This window comes from Salmo salar, chromosome ssa09 (genome assembly GCF_905237065.1).
Source record: "Salmo salar chromosome ssa09, Ssal_v3.1, whole genome shotgun sequence".
NCBI classification, from domain to species: domain Eukaryota; kingdom Metazoa; phylum Chordata; class Actinopteri; order Salmoniformes; family Salmonidae; genus Salmo; species Salmo salar.
In genome coordinates, this window is record NC_059450.1 from 111,129,379 (window position 1) to 111,150,748 (window position 21,370).

Here is a 21,370-nt window from a genome sequence, read left to right on the forward strand (position 1 = left end):
TCAGCTGTCACTTTATTGCATTCTCGTACGTTTCACACAACATAATAATCAAAGTAGATAAAAATGTCATTTTTTGAAAACAATAATCAAATGTTGTGCGTTACCAGGGTGACCGGCGTAAACTACCAAGTGTGCTGCTAGGCTAGCTAAACTATGCTCTAGTTAAACTACTGGCCTTTTATTGTCCATAAATATAGCTAGTAAACTTCAACACGTTTCGTGAAGACACGTAAGAAATATACCTAGCTACGAATCTGTTGATTGTGTTATTGAGCATTTTGCCCAGGATATTTTCTAACACAAAAATGTCAGTTAGAAAACGGTAACGTTAGTAGCTAGCTAGATAGGTGATATTGTAAATTGCTTGGCTAATTTCGCTCGAATTCAGTGTTCACAGACCATCAGGATGCCGGTTCCTTTGTCTGGGGTAGAGCTGCTCAGACTGTGTACAGTGCTCCAGGACTGTGCTGCACAGCTGTCAGTGCTGGGTCACATCATGCCCGACAGCTACAGGGGTCGTCCAGAAGCTGATAAGGTATTATCTGATTATCCTCAGCTAACATTATACGCGGAGCTAATGTCAGTTGGCTTTTTCAAGCGGGGATGCGTCTTTAGCAAATTAATGGTATGCTTGCTATCTAAGCTGTAATTTTCTCCTATTCAGCCCGTATTCATCTGTTTTTGTGGAAGTTTGTGTCAGCTGACATTGGACAGGTCCTTGAACAGCAGAAAGGGGCAGAGCAGAACCTGAAAGCAGCCCGTCAGTTTGAGAGAGAGTCGAGGGGACTGTCAGATGCCACCCGTGAGCTGCACAGATCCCAGAAGGAACTGAACCGCACACTAGAGGAGAACCCACTGTCCCCTGACAACCTAGCCAAGGTGCAGAGAGACAGGTGGGTTCCAGATAGCTCTTGTTCGGGGCTTTTGTGCACGTTCCAACTTGGACCAGAGCTAGGTTCCAGACAATTTAATAAAATAGAAGCCCACAACTCTGTGCTTCAAACAGAGATTTATTATGCACACGAGACAACTTTTCATTGGTATCTTTTTCAGGTCAACCACTGAACTAAACACATTGCCATTGTTTACATTTGTCAAACATTCCCAAGGTGCAGAGCAGACTGTATTAACTGTGAATCCAAAAAGTACTATCTATGCCATCTACCTCATACATAACGATCGTGCTCTCTCTCTCTCTCTTCCTGGCATACAGTCAGTTTGTGGCTCACGTGATTGCTGATGTGTTGGCAGAGCTGCAAGAGAGAGGGACCTTTCACAGCTTGCTTTTCGCTGTGGGAGAAGAGAAAAGAAGGAAGGCCAACCTCCTGGACATAATAATCAGGTCAGGTTATGGTCAATATGAATATGTAGGCTAATAATTCATTGTCTTTGCAGGCGATAGTCAAATTCTTTCAAAACCCACACATAAAGAGGCTGCTACTAAGGGGAGGATGGCTTGTAATAATATCTGGAATGTTGTAAATGGAATGGTATCAAACACATGGATGTGTATGATACCGTTTCAGACATTTCTATGAGCCTGTTTTATTTTGAAGGGATTATATTTGTTTTTTTAACGATAGATCTACACAACCTACTCCTCATTTTCAATGTGAAAGAAAGTTATAGAACATTTTCCCAAAAATAAACAAACTGAAATATCATACTTGGATAAGTCTCTACCCCCCTGAGTTAATGTTTTATTTAATTAATTTATTTCACCTTTATTTAACCAGGTAGGCCAGTTGAGAACAAGTTCTCATTTACAACTGCAACCTGGCCAAGATAAAGCAAAGCAGTGCGACAAAAACAACAACACAGAGCTAAACAAACAAACGTACAGTCAATAACACAATACAAAAATCTATGTACAGTGTGTGAAAATGTAGAAGAGTAGGGAGGTAAGGCAATAAATAGGCCATAGAGGCGAAATAATTACAATTTAGCATTAACACTGGAGTGATAGATGTGCAGATGATGATGTGCAAGTAGAGATACTGGGGTGCAAAAGAGCAAGAGGGTAAGTAATAATATGGGGATCAGGTAGTTGGGTGTGCTATTTACAGATTGGCTGTGTACAGGTACAGTGATCGGTAAGCTGCTCTGACATCCAGCTTCAGTGATTTTTGCAATTCGTTCCAGTCATTGGCACCAGAGAACTGGAAGGAAAGGCAGCCAAAGGAAGTGTTGGCTTTGGGAATGACCAGTGAAATATACCTGCTGGAGCGTGTGCTACGGGTGGATGTTGCTATGGTGACCAGTGAGCTGAGATAAGGCGGGGCTTTACCTAGCAAAGACTTATAGATGACCTGGAGCCAGTGTGTTTGGCGACGAATATGTAGTGAGGGCCAGCCAACGAGAGCATAGCAAACAGGTTGCAGTGGTGGGTAGTATATGGGGCTTTGGTGACAAAACGGATGGCACTGTGATAGACTACATCCAATTTGCTGAGTAGAGTGTTTGTAAATGACATTGCCCAAGTCAAGGATCGGTAGGATAGTTTGTTTTACGAGGGTATGTTTGGCAGCATATGTGAAGGAGGCTTTGTTGCGAAATAGGAAGCCGATTCTAGATTTAGTTTTGGATTGGAGATGCTTAATGTGAGTCTGGAAGGAGAGTTTACAATCTAACCAGACACCTAGGTATTTGTAGTTGTCTAGATATTCTAAGTCAGAACCGTCCAGAGTAGTGATGCTAGTTGGGCGGGAAGGTGCGGGCAGAAATCGGTTTTACTAGCATTTAAAAGCAGTTGGAGGCCACGGAAGGAGAGATGTATGTGTGTTATCGGAGATTTATCGGTGGTGACAGTGTTTCCTATCCTCAGTGCAGTGGGCAGCTTGGAGGAGGTGCTCTTATTCTCAATGGACTTAAGTGTCCCAAATCTTTTTGGAATTAGTGCTACAGAATGCACATTTCTGGTAAAGGGCAGTCAAGTCTGGGGTGAACCAAGGGCTATACCTGTTCTTAGTTCTACATTTTTTGAATGGGGCATGCTTATTTAAGATGGTGAGTAAAGCACTTTTGAAGAGCAACCAGGCATCTTCTACTGACGGGATGAGGTCAGTATCCTTCCAGGATACCCGGGCCAGGTTGATTAGAAAGGCCTGCTCGCTGAAGTGTTTTAGGGAGCGTTTGACAGTGATGAGGGGTGGTCATTTGACCGCGGACCCATTATGCATGCAGGCAATGAGGCAGTGATCACTGAGATCCTGGTTGAAGACAGCAGAGGTGTATTTAGAGGGCAAGTTGGTCAGGATGATATCTAAGAGGCTGCCCATGGTTACGGATTTAGTGTTGTATCTGGTAGGTTCCTTGATAATGTGTGTGAGATTGAGGGCATCAAGCTTAGATTGTAGGATTAGCCGGGGTGTTAAGCATGTCCCAGTATAGGTCACCTAACAGTACGAACTCTGAAGATAGATGGGGGGCGATCAATTCACATATGGTGTCCAGGGTACAGCTGGGGGCTGAAGGGGGTCTATAACAAGTGGTAACAGTGAGAGACTTGTTTCTGGAAAGGTGGATTTTTTAAAATATAAGCTCAAATTGTTTAGGCACAGACCTGGATAGTATGACAGAACTCTGCAGGCTCTCTCTGCAGTAGATTGCAACTCCGCCCCCTTTGGCAGTTCTATCTTGTCAGAAACTGTTATAGTTAGGGATGGAAATTTCAGGATTTTGTGGCGGCCTTCCTAAGCCAGGATTCAGACACGGCTAAAACATCCGGGTTGGCGGAGTGTGCTAAAGCAGTGAATAAAACCAACTTAGGGAGGAGGCTTCCAATGTTAACATGCATGAAACCAAGGCTTTTACGGTTACAGAAGTCAACAAATGAGAGCGCCTGGGGAATGGGAGTGATGCTGGGGGCTGCAGGGCCTGGGTTAACCTCTACATCACCAGAGGAGCAGAGGAGGAGCAGAATAAGAGTACGGCTAAAGGCTAAAAGAACTGGTCGTCTAGTGTGTTCGGAACTGAGAGTAAAAGGAGCAGATTTCTAGGCGCGGAAGAATAGATTCAAGGCATAATGTACAGACAAGGGTATGGTAGGATGTGAGTACAGTGGAGGTAAACCTAGGCATTGAGTGAGGCACCATTTAAGCCAGGTGAGGTCACCGCATGTGTGGGGGGTGGAACAAAAGGGCTAGCTAAGGCATATTGAGCAGAGCTGGAGGCTCTACAGTGAAATAAGGCAATAATCACTAACCAACATAATGACATTAGGGAGAGGCATGTGTAGCCGAGTGATCATAGGGTTCAGTGAGTAACTAGGCAAGCTGGAGACACGGCAATTCAGACAGCTAGCAGGCCGGGGCTAGCAGGCTAGCAGATGAGCCTCAGGGGGACGTCGCAACGGAAGAGCCTGTAGAAACCGCCTCGGACATTTACGTCGGCAGACCAGTCGTGATGGATCAGCGGGGATCCGTGTCGGCAGGCCAATTTGCAAAAGAGGTATTGTAGCCCAGGAATTGGCTGATGGATCTCTGCGGCAAGCCAGGAGATGGGCCAAGCTCGAGGCTAGCTTTAGGCTAACTGGTGCTTGCTTCGGGACAGAGACGTTAGCCAGGTGTAGCCACTCGGATAGCAGCTAGCTAGCTGCGATGATCCGGTGTAAAGGTTCAGAGCTTCCGGTAGGAATCCGGAGATGTGGTGGAGAAAAATCAGTCCGATATGCTCTGGGTTGATATCGCGCTATGCAGACTGGCTGGAATTGACCGGGCTGAGGTCGACTTAAATCTTAAATACTTGGTGGAAGCACCTTCTACCAACTTTGCACAACTCCTAGGGCAAAATATATCCATTGTTTTTGTCAAAATTGCGAAAGTTCATTACATTTGGTTTGGGATCATTGACGGAAAGCGATTTTTAAACCTTGTCTCTGATTTTTTTTAAAGCAGATTTAAGTCAGGACTGAGACTAGACCACTGAGGAACACTCAACAACTCTTGGAATGCCCTTCTGGTGTCTTTTGCATAAAAATGTGTGTAGTTCACAGAAGACTGAGGTGGGTTTCTCTTTAACCTTTTAACTTCTTTCATATTTATTTTGATCCTAACAAACTCCTCAGATCCTGCCGATAACAAGCATACCTATAACATGATTCCAATACTTGAAAATACAAAGAGATCAACAACATTGCATTCACTCTATATTACTGGCCTGTATCACAAAGTGAAAAGAAAGAAGCCGGTGTTAAAAAAAAAATCCACTAGATGGGAACGGAGGTAAGATGGCAGACTCTACACAGCGGTGCAGATTGCCTCAAGATAAAATCATAATATTCAATATCTGTAAGACTAAATATTAGAACTTTACATACTCGTGGGTAATAACCTTCAATCTGGATAACACTAAACAAATCATCAGGCTTAAGAAATGTATCGACAAATATTACAACAACAAGCAACACCAAACATGACAGAGTAAACAAGGAGAACCAATCTCCAAAAGAAAAAGAGACTCCGACGGACACAGACGATTTATGCTTTTCACCACCGGGAATGGTAAGGGTGGAAACCAATCTGTTAAAATCGATCGATGACAAACTGCATACTTGAATTAGTTTGGAAAGATATAAAGGAGTTGAAGGCGAGCCTCGAGATGAGTGATGAAAAAGCTGCGGCAATGGAGAAAGAAACAAACCAGCTAAAAGGGACAGTCAATAAGATTGAAATGGACGTTAATGAACTTAAAGGAGAACATCTTTCTGAGAGAAGCCTTACATGACATACAGAATAGATCTATGAGAGAAAATATGGTACTTACTGCTATCCAAGAAAAAGAAGGAGAAGTTCCTGAAAATGTGGTGAAGGAATTCCTCCTTACAACGCTTCAGAACCCACGTGGAAGCTGTCGACAAAATCCAACTTGAACGTGTACACTGTTTCGGACAGAGAGGACAGAGGTATGAACGCCCAATCTTTGCCAAATTTGCTTTCTTTAAAGATGGTTGAAAGCCTCGGTAAAAGACTCGCTGGCACGAAAATAGGCATGAATGATCAGTTCCAATGGAACTTAAGTCATTTTTGGGGGGTATCTGTACTCAACTTTACTATTTATATTTTTGACAACTTACTTTTACTTAACTTTATTCCTAAAGAAAATATTGTACTTTTTACTCCATAAATTTTCCCTGACAACCCAAAGTACTCATTACATTTTGACAGGAAAAGTGTGAAATTCATGCACTTATCAAAAGAACACGTGGTCATCCCTACTGCCTATGGTCTGGCAGACTCACTAAACACACACGCATCTTTTATAAATAATGTCTGAGTGTTAGTGTGCCCCTGGCTATCTGTAAATAAAAAAATAAAAAAAATGGTGCTCTGCGCTTTGCTTAATAACAGGAATTATACATGATTTATACTTTTACTTCTACTTTTGATACAAAAGTAAATTTTAGCAATTACATTTGATACTTAAGTACATTTAAAACCAAGTACTTTTACTCAAGTAGTATTTTACTGGCTGACTCACTTTTACTTGAGTAACTTTCTATTAAAAGGTACTCAAGTATGACAATTGGGTACTTTTGGGTACTTTTTCCACCACTGTAACACACTAACTTACTAAAGAAGAGAGACATTTTGGCGTGTCTACCTACAGGATTTGGTTAAAGTTTAGTGCATCAAGTGTGGCAAACAGTCTGCGATTTATTGAAAATGAAAGTGGAGAAATCGATGGTAATAGTAGTTTATTCTCTGATTTTATTAACTGAGGATCAGGTTCGTGTTCTGAACTCTCAAAGAATCGCTGCCTCATACGCTGATTAAAGTGAGATGGAGGACAAGAAAATTGCGAAGGGTGAATACACGATTGTCTTCGGGACTGCTGAAACTTTTTTTAGCTCAGAGAAATGACGATGCCTACTTTAAACGTCATTGTTCCGCGAGCGTCTCATTTGAATGGCTGTTGATGAGGTCAACAACGTGGTACAATGGTCAGTTACACTATATATACAAAGGTATGTGGATAGCCCTTCAAATTAGTGTATTCGGCTATTTCAGCCACAACAGGTGTATAAAATCGAGCACACAGCCAGGCAATCTCCACAGCCAAACAGCAGTAGAATGGTCTTACTAAAAAGCGCTGTGAATTTCAACGAGGCACCGCCATAGGATGCAACCTTTCCAACAAGTCAGTTCGTCAAATTTCTATCCTGCTAGAGCTGCCCCGGTCAACTAAGTGCTGTTATTGTGAACTGGAAACGTCTAGGAGCAACAACGGCTCAGCCTCAAAGTGGTAGGCCACACAAGCTCACAGAATGGGACCGCCGAGTGCCGAAGCACATAAAAATCGTCTGTCCTCGGTTACATCACTCACTACCGAGTTCCAAACTGCCTCTTGAAGCAACGTCAGCACAAGTACTGTTTATCGGGAGCTTCATGAATTGGGTTTCCATGGCCGAGTAGCTGCACACAAGCGTCGGCTGGAGTGGTGTAAAGCTTGCTGGCATTGGACTCTGGAGTGATGAATCACGCTTCACCATCTGGCATTCTGACGGATAAATTTGGGTTTGGTGGATGCCAGGAGAATGCGCTACCTGCCCGAATGCATTGTGCCAACTTTAAAGTTTGATGAAAGAGGAATAATTGTCAGAGGCCGTTTTTCATGGTTCGGGCTGTTCTAAACGATTCTGTGCTTCCAACTGTGTAAATTAGATTCCTGTATTTAATATACATTTGCCAACATTTCTAAAAAAAAATTAAAAAAATAAAAAAATAAAAGGTTTTCATTGTCATTATGGGGTATTGTGTGTACATCGTGAGAATTTGTATTTATTTAATACATTTTGAATTCAGACAGTAACACAAAATGTAGAATAAGCACTGTGCAGGGCATTCGGAAAATATTCAGACCCCTTGATTTTCCCACATTTTGTTACGTAAGACTTATTCTAAATTTTAAAAATCCTCAAACTACACGCAATACCCCATAATGACTAACAATTTTTTTTTTTTTTTTTAAACATACCTTATTTACATAAGTATTCAGACCCTTTGACATGAGACTCGAAATTGAGCTCAGGTGCATCCTGTTATCATTGTTCATCCTTGAGATGTTTCTACAACTTCATTGGAGTCCACCTGTGGTAAATTCATTTGATTGGACATGATTTGGAAAGTCACACACATGTCTATATAAGGTCCCACAGTTGACAGTGCATGTCAGAGCAAAAACAAGCCATGAGGTTGAAGGAATTGTCCGTTGAGCTCCGAGACAGGATTGTGTCAAGGCACAGATCTGGGGAAGGGTACCAAAGAAAATTCTGCAGCATTGAAGGTCCCCAAGAACACAGTGGCCTCCATTCTTAAATGGAAGAAGTTTAGATCCACCAACAATCTTCCTAGAGTTGGCCGCCCGGCCAAGCTGAGCAATCGGGAGAGAAGGGCCTTGGTCAGGGAGGTGACCAAGAACCCGATGGTAACTCTGGCAGAGCTTTAGAGTTCCTCTGTGGAGATGGGAGAACCTTCCAGAAGGACAACCATCTCTGCAGCACTCCACCAATCAGGCCTTTATGGTAGTGGCCAGACGGAAGCCACTCCTCTGTAAAAGGCACATGACAGCCCGTTTGCCAAAAGGCACCTAAAGGACTCTGAGCATGAGAAACAAGATTCTCTGTTCTGATGAACTAGTGCAGTGTTAGCTAGCTAGCTACTTAGTTGTCTTTGTCATAGCATGATAATTGTGTAGTCTAGTAATTACCGAGGTTAGCTAGCCAGCCATCGAGGTTAGCTAGCCAGCTATTTCCGTCCCCCGCGACGCCATTTTTCCTAACCCAGCCAACTATTATTGACGAGTAGCATTGTAGAAATTAAATACATTACAAGGAACTTCTTGATTAGTGTTATGTTAGCTAGCTAGCTACAAAGTTGCTTTGTATCATGACAAGGTGTAGTACTGAAACTATCGAGGTTACCTAGCCAGCTACACGTTCAAAGTCAACAACGCAGCCACTGCTAGCTAGCCTACTCCACCAGCCAGCAGTACTGTATCATTTTAGTCAATAAGATTTTTGCAACATAAGCTTAACTTTCTGAACATTCGAGACGTGTAGTCCACTTGTCATTCCAATCTCCTTTGCATTAGCGTAGCCTCTTCTGTAGCTTGTCTACTATGTGTCTGTCTATCCCTGTTCTCTCCCCTCTGCACAGGCCATACAAACGCTCCACACCGCGTGGCCGCTGCCACTCTAACCTGGTGGTCCCAGCGCGCACGACCCACGTGGAGTTCCAGGTCTCCGGCAGCCTCTGGAACTGCCGGTCTGCGGCCAACAAGGCTGAGTTCATCTCAGCCTATGCTACCCTCCAGTCCCTAGACTTCCTGGCGCTGACGGAAACATGGATTACCACAGATAACACTGCTACTCCTACTGCTCTCTCCTCGTCTGACTACGTGTTCTCGCATACCCCTAGAGTATCGAGCCAGCGGGGTGGTGGCACTGGAATCCTCATCTCTCCCAAGTGGACATTCTCTCTTTCTCCCCTGACCCATCTGTCTATCTCCTCATTTGAATTCCATGCTGTCACAGTTACCAGCCCTTTCAAGCTTAACATCCTTATCATTTATCGCCATCCAGGTTCCCATGGAGAGGTCATCAATGAGCTTGACGCCTTTAAGTTCCTTTCCTGAGGATGGCTCACCTCTCACAGTTCTGGGTGACTTTAACCTCCCCACATCTACCTTTGACTCATTCCTCTCTGCCTCCTTCTTTCCACTCCTCTCCTCTTTCGACCTCACCCTCTCACCTTCCCCCCCTACTCACAAGGCAGGCAATACGCTTGACCTCATCTTTACTAGATGCTGTTCTTCCACTAATCTCATTGCAAATCCCCTCCAAGTCTCCGACCACTACCTTGTATCCTTTTCCCTCTCGCTCTCATCCAACACTTCTCACTCTGCCCCTACTCGGATGGTATTGCGCCGTCCCAACCTTCGCTCTCTCTCTCCCGCTACTCTCTCCTCTTCCATCCTATCATCTCTTCCCTCTGCTCAAACCTTCTCCAACCTATCTCCTGATTCTGCCTCCTCAACCCTCCTCTCCTCCCTCTCTGCATCCTTTGATTTCCTCTGTCCCCTATCCTCCAGGCCGGCTCGGTCCTCCCCTCCTGCTCCGTGGCTCGACGACTCACTGCGAGCTCACAGAACAGGGCTCCGGGCAGCCGAGCGGAAATGGAGGAAAACTCGCCTCCCCTGCGGAACTGGCATCCTTTCACTCCCTCCTCTCTACATTTTCCTCTTCTGTCTCTGCTGCTAAAGCCACTTTCTACCACTCTAAACTCCAAGCATCTGCCTCTAACCCTAGGAAGCTCTTTGCTACCTTCTCCTCCCTCCTGAATCCTCCTCCCCCTCCCCCCCTCCTCCCTCTCTGCGGATGACTTCGTCAACCATTTTGAAAAGAAGGTTGACGACATCCGATCCTCGTTTGCTAAGTCAAACGACACCGCTGGTCCTGCTCACACTGCCCTACCCTGTGCTTTGACCTCTTTCTCCCCTCTCTCTCCAGATGAAATCTCGCGTCTTGTGACGGCCGGCCGCCCAACAACCTGCCCACTTGACCCTATCCCCTCCTCTCTTCTCCAGACCATTTCCGGAGACCTTCTCCCCTACCTCACCTCGCTCATCAACTCATCCTTGACCGCTGGCTACGTCCCTTCCGTCTTCAAGAGAGCGAGAGTTGCACCCCTTCTGAAAAAACCTACACTCGATCCCTCCGATGTCAACAACTACAGACCAGTATCCCTTCTTTCTTTTCTCTCCAAAACTCTTGAACGTGCCGTCCTTGGCCAGCTCTCTTGCTATCTCTCTCAGAATGACCTTCTTGATCCTAATCAGTCAGGTTTCAAGACTGGGCATTCAACTGAGACTGCTCTTCTCTGTGTCACGGAGGCTCTCCGCACTGCTAAAGCTAACTCTCTCTCCTCTGCTCTCATCCTTCTAGACCTATCTGCTGCCTTTGATACCGTGAACCATCAGATCCTCCTCTCCACCCTCTCCGAGCTGGGCATCTCCGGCGCGGCCCGCGCTTGGATTGCGTCCTACCTGACAGGTCGCTCCTACCAGGTGGCGTGGCGAGAATCTGTCTCCGCACCACGTGCTCTCACCACTGGTGTCCCCCAGGGCTCTGTTCTAGGCCCACTCATATTCTCGCTATACACCAAGTCACTTGGCTCTGTCATATCCTCACATGGTCTCTCATATCATTGCTATGCAGAAGACACACAATTAATCTTCTCCTTTCCCCCTTCCGACAACCAGGTGGCGAATCGCATCTCTGCATGTCTGGCAGACATATCAGTGTGGATGACGGATCACCACCTCAAGCTGAACCTCGGCAAGACGGAGCTGCTCTTCCTCCCGGGGAAGGACTGCCCGTTCCATGATCTCGCCATCACGGTTGACAACTCCCTTGTGTCCTCCTCCCAGAGTGCTAAGAGCCTCGGCGTGACCCTGGACAACACCCTGTCGTTCTCCACTAACATCAAGGCGGTGACCCGATCCTGTAGGTTCATGCTCTACAACATTCGCAGAGTACGACCCTGCCTCACACAGGAAGCGGCGCAGGTCCTAATCCAGGCACTTGTCATCTCCCGTCTGGATTATTGCAACTCGTTGTTGGCTGGGCTCCCTGCCTGTGCCATTAAACCCCTACAACTCATCCAGAACGCCGCAGCCCGTCTGGTGTTCAACCTTCCCAAGTTCTCTCACGTCACCCCGCTCCTCCGCTCTCTCCACTGGCTTCCAGTCGAAGCTCGCATCCGCTACAAGGCCATGGTGCTTGCCTACGGAGCTGTGGGGGGAACGGCACCTCCGTACCTTCAGGCTCTGACCAGGCCCTACACCCAAACAAGGGCACTGCGTTCATCCACCTCTGGCCTGCTCGCCTCCCTACCTCTGAGGAAGCACAGTTCCGGCTCAGCCCAGTCAAAACTGTTCGCTGCTCTGGCACCCCAATGGTGGAACAAGCTCCCTCACGACGCCAGGACAGCGGAGTCAATCACCACCTTCCGGAGACACCTGAAACCCCACCTCTTTAAGGAATACCTGGGATAGGATAAAGTAATCCTTCTAACCCCCCCTTAAAAGATTTAGATGCACTATTGTAAAGTGGTTGTTCCACTGGATATTATAAGGTGAATGCACCAATTTGTAAGTCGCTCTGGATAAGAGCGTCTGCTAAATGACTTAAATGTAAATGTAAATGTAAATTGAACTCTTTGGCCTGAATGCCAAGTGCCATGTCTGGAAGAAACTTGGCACTATCCCTACAGTGAAGCATGGTGTTGGCAGCATCATGCTGTGGGGATCGCTACCAAAGGTACTTCAACAATGAACTGAGTAAAGAGTCTGAATACTTACAGTACCCGTCAAAAGTTTGGACACACCTACTCATTCAAGGGTTTTTCTTTATTTTTACTATTTTCTACATTGTAGAATAATAGTGAATACATCAAAACTATGAAATAACACATATGGAATCATGTAGTAACCACTGGGTTGAGATTGGGTGATTGTGGAGGCAGGTCATCTGATGCAGCATTTCATTACTCTCTTTCTTGGTCAAATAGCCCTTACCCAGCATGGAAGTGTGTTGGGTCATTGTCCTGTTGAAAAACAAATGATAGTGGGACTAAGCGCAAACCAGATGGGATGGTGTTTCGCTGCAGAATGCTGTGATAGCCATGCTGGTTAAGTGTGCCTTGAATTCTAAATAAATCACTGACAGTGTCCCCAGCAAAGCACCCCCACACCATCACACCTCCTCCATGCTTCACGGTGGGAACCACACATGCGGAGGTCATCCGTTTACCTACTCTGCGTCTCACAAAGACATTGCGGTTGTAACCAAAAATCTCAAATTTGGACTCATCAGACCAAATGGACAGATTTCCACCGGTCTAATGTCCATTGCTCGTGTTTCTTGGCCCAAGCAAATCTCTTCTTATTATTTGTGTCCTTTAGTAGTGGTTTCTTTTCAGCAATTCGACCATGAAGGCCTGATTCACACATTCTCCTCTGAACAGTTGATGTTGAGATGTGTCTGTTACTTGAACACTGAAGCATTTATTTGGGCTGCAATTTCTGAAGCTGGGAATTCTCATGAACTTATCCTCCACAGCAGAGGTAACTCTGGGTCTTCCTTTCCTGTGGCGGACCTCATGAGAGAGTTTCATCATAGCGCTTGATGGTTTTTGCGACTGCACTTGAAGAAACTTTCAAAGTTCTTGAAAATTTCCACATTGACTGACCTTCATGTCTTAATGATGGACTGTCGTTTGTCTTTGCTTATTTGAGCTGTTCTTGCCATAATATCTACTTGGTCCTTAACTAAATAGGGCAATCATCTGTATACCACCCCTGCCTTGAAACAACACAGCTGATTGGCTCAAATGCAATAAGGAAAGAAATTCAACAATTTAACTTTTAACAAGGGACGCCTGTTAATTGAAATACATTCCAGGTGACTACCTCATGAAGCTGGTTGAGAGAATGCCAAGATTCTACTCACACTTACACATTGAGCCTGATTACTGTCTGTGTGTATTGCAGGGAGGAGGGCGGCCGGCAGAGGACCAAAGCTCTTCAGAGACAGCTGCTTGACATCCGCAAGGAAAAAACTCTGGAGCTGCAGGTACCATAACTGAGGAAGACAACGGAGACACACTCCTTCACGTGCCCAATATGATTTAATCCAGTAATGGGCAAGATTAGAATTAGCTACATATTGACTGACTCTTGGTGGTGCTCCAAGTTCCTTGAGGGTGTCAGATGTTGATGTCTTTGAAAATCAGGGTGCCTCCCTGTTTTTCATTCTCAGGTAAATACATTACAAAGTACTGGCAACTTATGTAATACTTTGCGCAAACGGTCTTAATGTTGTCCCTTTAGCGACGCGAGGAGATGACTGCCCACCTGAAGGACCAGCTACAGGAGATGAAGGCTAAGACTGGGCTGGAGAGGAAGTATGTGAAGAGCAGCGCAGAGCTGCTGGTGTACCAGGGACAGAAGATCAACACACACTCTGAGAAGCAGCTGGAGGATGAGATCAGGGTGTGTGTCTTTGTGGCACTCTCCAGAATCATCCCCTAGCACCTAAGGCTGTGTTTACACAGGCAGCCCAATTCTGATCTTTTGCCCAATTAGTGGCAAACATCTGATCTTATTGGTCAAAAGACCAATTAGTGGTAAAAGATCAGAATTGGGCTGCCTGTGTAAACGCAGTCTAAGTGCCTCATGCAGTGGCGGATTGGCCATCTGGCAATTCTGGCATATGCCAGATGGGCTGGACCATTTTTGTTGTTGGGTAGGCTGGTCGAAATTGACACACACACAAATATATTTTTTTATATAAAAGACATGGCCGGCGGCCCATGGGCCTGTTAAGATTTGTTGTACAGAGTTTTGCGCAAGTTCTATGTTCTACTAATCTAAAATGGGCCTTTGGCTGATCAGTGGGCAACGGCCATCTAGTTAATGTGTATGGAGTTCCCACTGCCTCTGATGTTGAACCTCACGTTAATTAGCCTATGATATTACTTAGTGCACATATGTATTTACATGTCATGTGTCAGCACTGCTCCCAGTGTCTAATTAGGGTTTGTAGGGTCTGGGTGTATGTGTGGGGGTGTGTGTGGGGGGTGAGTTGGTGGCGCACGGAGTGATGTGGGCTGAATTCTTGTTCCAGTCCACCCATGTATGGGCTCATAGAATTGGGTAGGTAATACCTACACATTTCTTCTAGCTATCCCATCCATTCAGATCTACACAAGCGGCTAGGGGCCTAGGGGGGTGTTTCTGGACAGAGCCTTTGGTGTGACTTGGCTACAGACTTTGTAGTAACTGTGAGGTTTCGCTGTACAGAGATGGTTACCACTACATGTGCATCTGTGTAATCATTGTTCCTCTGTCCTCAGCTACAGCAGGAGAGGTTGGAGGAGGAGAGGAGAGTTCATATGGAGATGGAGACTTTCCTCAAGGAACATCAGACAGTACGTGTGCAGTGGTGGTTGGAAAATGTCATGACATGACTCGTGTACTTTTGTACCGGTAAAAAGTTAACACCTACTCACTCCAGGGTTTTTCTTTATTTTTACTAATTTTCTACATTGTAGAATAATGGTGAACACATCAAAACAATGAAATACCACATGGAATCATGTAGTAACCAAAACAGTGTTAAACAAAAAATATATATTTTATATTTGAGATTCTTCAAATAGCCACCCTTTGCCTTAATGACAGCTTTGCACACTCTTGGCATTCTCTCAACCAGCTTCACCTGGAATGCTTTTCCAACAGTCTTGAAGAAGTTCCCACATATGCTGAGCACTTGTTGGCTGCTTTTCTATCGCTCTGCGGTCCGACTCATACCAAACCATCTCAATTTGGGTGAGGTCGGGGATTGTGGAGGCCTGGTCATCTGATGCAGCACTCCATCACTCTCCTTCTTGGTCAAATAGCCCTTACACAGCCTGGAGGTGTGTTGGGTCATTGTCCTGTTGAAAAACAAATGATAGTCCCACTAAGCCCAAACCAGATGGGATGGCGTATCACTGCAGAGTGCTGTGGTAACCGTGCTGGTTAAGTATGCCTTGAAAAGCACCCCCACACCATAATACCTCCTCCTCCATGCTTTACGGTGGGAAATACACATGCGGAGATCATCCGTTCACCCACACCGCGTCCCACAAAGACACAGCGGATGGAACCAAACATCTCCAATTTGGACTCCAGACCAAAGGACAAATTTCCACCGGTCTAATGTCCATTGATCGTGTTTCTTGGTCCAAGCAAGTCTCTTCTTATTGGTGTGCTTTAGTAGTGGTTTCTTGACAGCAATTCGACCATGAAAGCCTGAAATCTAAAATACGTTGATTTGTTTAACACTTTTGTACAATGTAGGAAAGAGTAAAAATAAAAAACTCAAATGAGTAGGTGTGTCCAAACTTTTGACTGGTACTGTATGTAAATGTGATAATTCAGTTCGATTTTTTGCAAACATTTCAAAAAACATGCTTTGGCATTGTGTGTTGATTGATGAGAAAAATAAATAATTTAATCCATTTTTGAATAAGGCTTTAATGTAATGTGTCTTAAAGTAATGGTGGACTGTCGTTTCTCTTTGCTTATTTGAGCTGTTCTCACAACACAACTGATTGGCTCAAACGCATTAAGAATTAAAGAAATTCCACAAATTAACTTTTAAAGGCACACCTGTTAATTGAAATGCATTCCAGGTGACTACCTCATGAAGCTAGTTGAGAGAATGCCAAGAGTGTGCAAAGCAGTCATCAAGGCAAAGGGTGGCTATTTAAAGTATAAAATATATAGATTTTTTAAAACACTTTTTTGGTTACTACATGATTCCATATGTGTTATTTCATAGTTTTGATGTCTTCACTATTATTCTACAATGTAGATAATAGTAAAAATAAAGAAAAACCCTTGAATGAGTAGGTGTTTTAAAACTTTTGACCGGTAGTGTATATTGGGTGTAGTAGGATGACTTGGTACGTTCTTTGAGCTGCCATCTAAAACATCTAATGCTGTTATTTTATTGCGATAGTAGAATCCCAAATCAATCCCTAGGCCCTATTCAGGGTTCGGCAACCTTTACGACAGCAATAGCAAAAAAAATAAAAATAAATTGAATCACAAAACATTTGTTGGGGGAGCTGTACAAGAAATTGATAAGCCCTTGTCTCTAGAGCAATAGCGGCCATAGCTGGGATTTAGCACCACGGATAGCAGATCAAATCACTGCAAAATCTGACTTTCAGAACCACAAAAGTGGACAGTGGCCATCAGCAGAGCCATATTTGTCTGTCAGGTGAAGCTGCAACAATGTGTGTAATGTGTATGTGTGTGTGCACCTCTCAGAGTCTGGGGGAGAAGCTGGAGGTGTGGATGGAGCGCTATGAGAGAGACATGGAGGACAAGCAGCAGGAGCTCAACAGCCTGAGGAACAACAAAGCTAACAATCTCTCCCAGCTCCAGGAGCTGGCCAAGAAGGTGAGGACAAAGCCTGGGTTGATTTCATTAGGCACCAAACAGGGAAAAACAGACTGAAACAGGGAGCGCACCTGGACTTTTCTAAAAAGAAACAGTAGTTTCCATTTTCCGTTGAATAATGTTTTGCTTTGGTGTGCCCTAATGAATACAACCCTGGTCTGCATGGCTCACAACCCATTTCTTTCTGTAGTATACAGTTTAGCGCACTGACACTAGGTAGTGAATAGGATAGTAGGCCTGATATACACTGAGTATATCAAACATTAGGAACACCGTCCTATTATTGAGTTGCACATCCCACCTGCAAATAAACTGTTATTACAAGTCCTCCGATCATTAAAAGGGGCAATCTGCAGTTGCTACATACATTTTTTTTTTTACTTTTAAATTAATTGTACACTACATAGCCAAAAGTATGTGGACACCCCTTCAAAGTAGTGGATTTTATAACTAAACCAAGATTGAAAACGACAGGCTGTGGTCTATGGGAACAAATGAGTCATAGTGGGCAGAGCAAGCAAGGAAGGGGCAGAGCCAAACACGAGCTAGTGAGATCCTATATTGGCGTGTTCTAGCATGCATCTGCATATTTCCGTTGGGGAACGCCTACTCTGTGAAGTGCACCTGTGCAATAACTCAATTCACCCTTGCACTCCTAAACAACGCAATTTTTATAAACTTTACCCTTTTGCAAAGTCTACAAAATGTAGTCCACTCTGTTCATAACAGATTGTAGTTTTGGGAACAGAAAACTGTATTGAGATCAAATGTTTCATCGATGAGAAAATTTGCAAAATCCACCTTCTCCCACTGCAGGCCAGTGGGTTTCCTCTCACTACCATATTTGGTAGTGAGTGGAAACGCCAAGCAGATGTTTCACATCTGGTGAAATATCTTTCTCATTGTTCTGTTACACAGCCATGCAATCTTCATAGACAAACATTGGCAGTAGAATGGCCCATACTGAAGAGTTCAGTGACTTTCAACGTGGAATTGTCATAGGATGCCACCTTTCCAACAAGTCAGTTTGTCAAATGTCTGCCCTGCTAGAGCTGCACTGGTCAACTGTAGGTGCTGTTATTGTGAGGTGGAAACGTCTAGGAGCAACAACGGCTCAGCCGCGAAGTGGTAGGCCACACAAGCTCACAGAATGGGACCGCCGAGTGCTGAAGCACGTAAAAAATGTCTGTCCTCAGTTGCAACACTCACTACAGAGTTCCAAACTGCCTCTGGAAGCAACGTCAGCTCAAGAACTGTTCGTCAGGAGCTCCATGTAATGAGTTTCCATACATAGCTTCTTACTAAAATAGACTGCAAATTGCCGCTTTTAGAAAGTATACCTGTATGAAACAGAAATTGTACTCTGGATATTGACTCGGTCTTTGTACTTTCTTTTGTTCCAGTACAGAGACAGTGAGCAGGTGGTCATCGAGGACAGGATGGAGAAAGAGGCCCTACGCAGGAAGCTGGAGAAGGAACATATGGAGCGAGACGCAGCCACCAAGGTAATCATTGAACAATCTTTAAAAATTCACCTCCACCTGCCCAGCAAGGAAACCAGTCACATCCAGTGGCAGTGCAGTGTTTAATGCCATGCATCTTGTTCACAACTGTACTCCCCTCTTCATTTGTTCATTACACTAAATCATTTTCTTATTCCCCGTCTGTCACTTGCAGATCCAGTCGTGGTGGAGGGGAACATTAGTGCGACGCGGCCTGGGCCCCTATAAGAAAGGCAAGAAGCCCAAGTCCAAGGAGGGAAAGAAGGGAAAGAAGAAAAAGTGAGGTGTCCCTTCTTCAAGAGCGCCAGTGAAAGGAAACCAAAACAATGTCTCAATACAGATATGTTACTTTTCATCAATGTTCAATTCCTGATTACAGACAATCTAAGTCAACACTTGGACTGTAGGCAAATATATCTTCAATGAGAAAAGCTTGTTTTTTCTTTAACAGAGTAAAGTTGGCATGGTCATTTTGAATACTACTATCACCATTGCCAGGTTCTTACTTATATGCAGTCTAACACAAGGGCAAGAATGGTAATAAACAAGCGTACTCATGAGACTGAAATGGGTAACTTTTATTAATGCACTTTAAAAGAATGTCAAATATTCATACCAGAAAATAATCATTCAAATTTGTACATGTTTTCAGGGACAATTTCTCAGCAAACGGTGTAAAAAGTTAAAAAGACCATGTTGCGGTCATGAAAGAAGGTCCTCTCTTTCTGGTACCTACTTGTAAACATATGGAATGTATCTTTTACTGTACAAATGTCACAGGGTCCAGACCCAGCAGTAGGGGCACATGATTTCTGCTGGAGAAGGCCCAAGTCAGTCGACATAAGTCAGGAGGGGTGAAAATATCTAAACAAAACATTTATAATATATTTAAAATCACCTTTAACTTCCCTTTTCAGAAATCTGAGTCTATCAAAAACAAAGTTAAAATAGTAAAAACATACCTCATATTTTTTCACTTCAGAAGCTACGTAGGCAGATTCCCAGTCTACATCGCTTTTACTGTAGGGATGTGCATCTATGTAGGCAGCCTACGTAGCTTTTACTGTAGGGATGTACATCTATGTAGGCAGATTCCCAGTCTACATCGCTTTTACTGTAGGGATGTGCATTTAAGTAGGCAGCCTACGTATCCTTTACTGTAGGGATGGGCATCTATGTAGGCAGCCTACGTAGCTTTTACTGTAGGGCTGTGCATCTAAGTAAGCAGCCTACGTAGCTTTTACTGTTGGGATGTGCATCCAAGTAGGCATCCTACGTAGCTTTTACTGTAGGGATGTGCATCAAAGTAGGCAGCCTACGTAGCTTCTGAAGGGAAAAATATATCAGAGGTATGTTTTTACCATTTTAACTTTCTTTTAGATGGAGTTCTGAAAAGGGAGGCTGGGAATCTGCCTACAAGATCCCCGACCCTATCAATCAGTGGTCCTTGGGTCAGTCTTCACCAGAGTATTATTGTCAGCTCTAAGGCTAGCACTCCCTCATCCCCCTCCCTGGGAACGAGAGGTTGTGTCTGCCTCATTAGAACTAAGAGTCAGTCCGTTAACCTGACTTTCTGTGGGTAACACTGCTCTAAGTAGAGCTGGGCCATGTTCATTAGGGCATGCAACTGAACAGCAATGTTTCTTATTGGACAAGTACAGGTAATCCCTGTTTCAGTGTGTTTTCTTCTGTTTGGTGCCTAATGAACACAACCTTGTCAATGGGGTTCACTAAGGACAGCGCTAGTGAAAAATAAATACTGTTCCGGTCTGGCAGATTACTGTAACCGCTGCCAGACCAAATTAGCAATATGTACACCTGTGTGTGTAGCAAGAGCCACATTTGTGTCTATAAGATGTGGTTGAACAATTCACCAAAAACAACTTGATCATGAGAATAGGAAAGGTGTCTTGAACACTGTCAATAGTTAAATCTGTAGATCCATTTGAATGTCATACAAGCTTGGCTACATGTAGTGATAAAAAGATTAGTTCTGTGCATGAGGGAGACACTATGTCAAATTCACTACTACTTGTCTACGGTCTCAACTCTCCATGTTGAACTCAAGTGTGAAGGTGAGGTGGTTTGTAAAAAAAAATACAAGAAAAAAATTAACATTTGTTTGTAGAAAATTAAAAAGGTAGTGTATGTTTATCCCCAGTGCCTTTGCCCCAGAACCTGGCCGGCCCCAACAGCTCATCAGTAGAGTGGACTACAATAAGAAATAACCGTTACTGCAAGATAAAAACACAGATACTAATGCAAAGTTGCAGGCCTTGATGTCATGCTGTCAGTCAACCTGCCCATATAGTCAACCTGCCCATACATACACCCTTGATTAGAGACTTGACTGAGCTGTGCTCAAGGAAGAAGTTGCCTGTAAACACTGGTCTATGATCAGCTTGAACCAATCCCACTTGTAACACTAACCCTTTAAGAGGCCTGTTTTATTTTCTTATAGTACTTTTTATTTTACTTCCCTGGCCCAGCGCTTAGGGACATCGTCCAATCCATGTAGCTACACGAGAATGCAGCTCCTTGTGGAAAAACATGAATTACAGCTTTATACATGGGTGATTCTACAGAAGTGGTGCAAATTGCAATCCCACCCCGGAAATTTTTAATATATATATATAAAAAGAAAAAAAAGCTAAGTCTCCAAACTTAGGACATCTATATACATCACGATATGTTCTAATTCAATCGAAGGCAATACCAAATATATTGTTAAATTAATATAGTACAAAGTAATTGTTTATACACATTTCTTTTGAGAGGTGTTCTATTATTATATTGAAAGATACTGATCTAATTAGCAGTTGTTTATTTTTAAACATCTTTCAAAAAAAATATGC

The 21,370-nt window shown here is 44.0% G+C and overlaps 1 protein-coding gene across 2 annotated transcripts; it reads left to right on the forward strand.

Moving 5' to 3' along the window:
* The first annotated feature begins 8 nt into the window (after window positions 1–8).
* On the forward strand, window positions 9–21,132 carry drc9 (dynein regulatory complex subunit 9). 2 transcript variants are annotated; one of them, XM_014213542.2, is made up of 10 exons: window positions 9–229; window positions 389–535; window positions 691–893; window positions 1,214–1,342; window positions 13,552–13,633; window positions 13,891–14,052; window positions 14,916–14,990; window positions 16,882–17,013; window positions 18,417–18,518; window positions 18,691–21,132. In XM_014213542.2, the coding sequence occupies exons 2-10, from the start codon at window positions 407–409 to the stop codon at window positions 18,796–18,798; spliced, it is 1,122 nt and encodes a 373-aa protein (XP_014069017.1). In that variant the 5' UTR covers window positions 9–229; window positions 389–406; the 3' UTR covers window positions 18,799–21,132. The 2 variants fall into 2 exon arrangements, with proteins under 2 accessions (XP_014069017.1, XP_045580271.1); XM_045724315.1 differs by lacking the exon at window positions 1,214–1,342.
* Window positions 21,133–21,370: the final 238 nt, after the last annotated feature.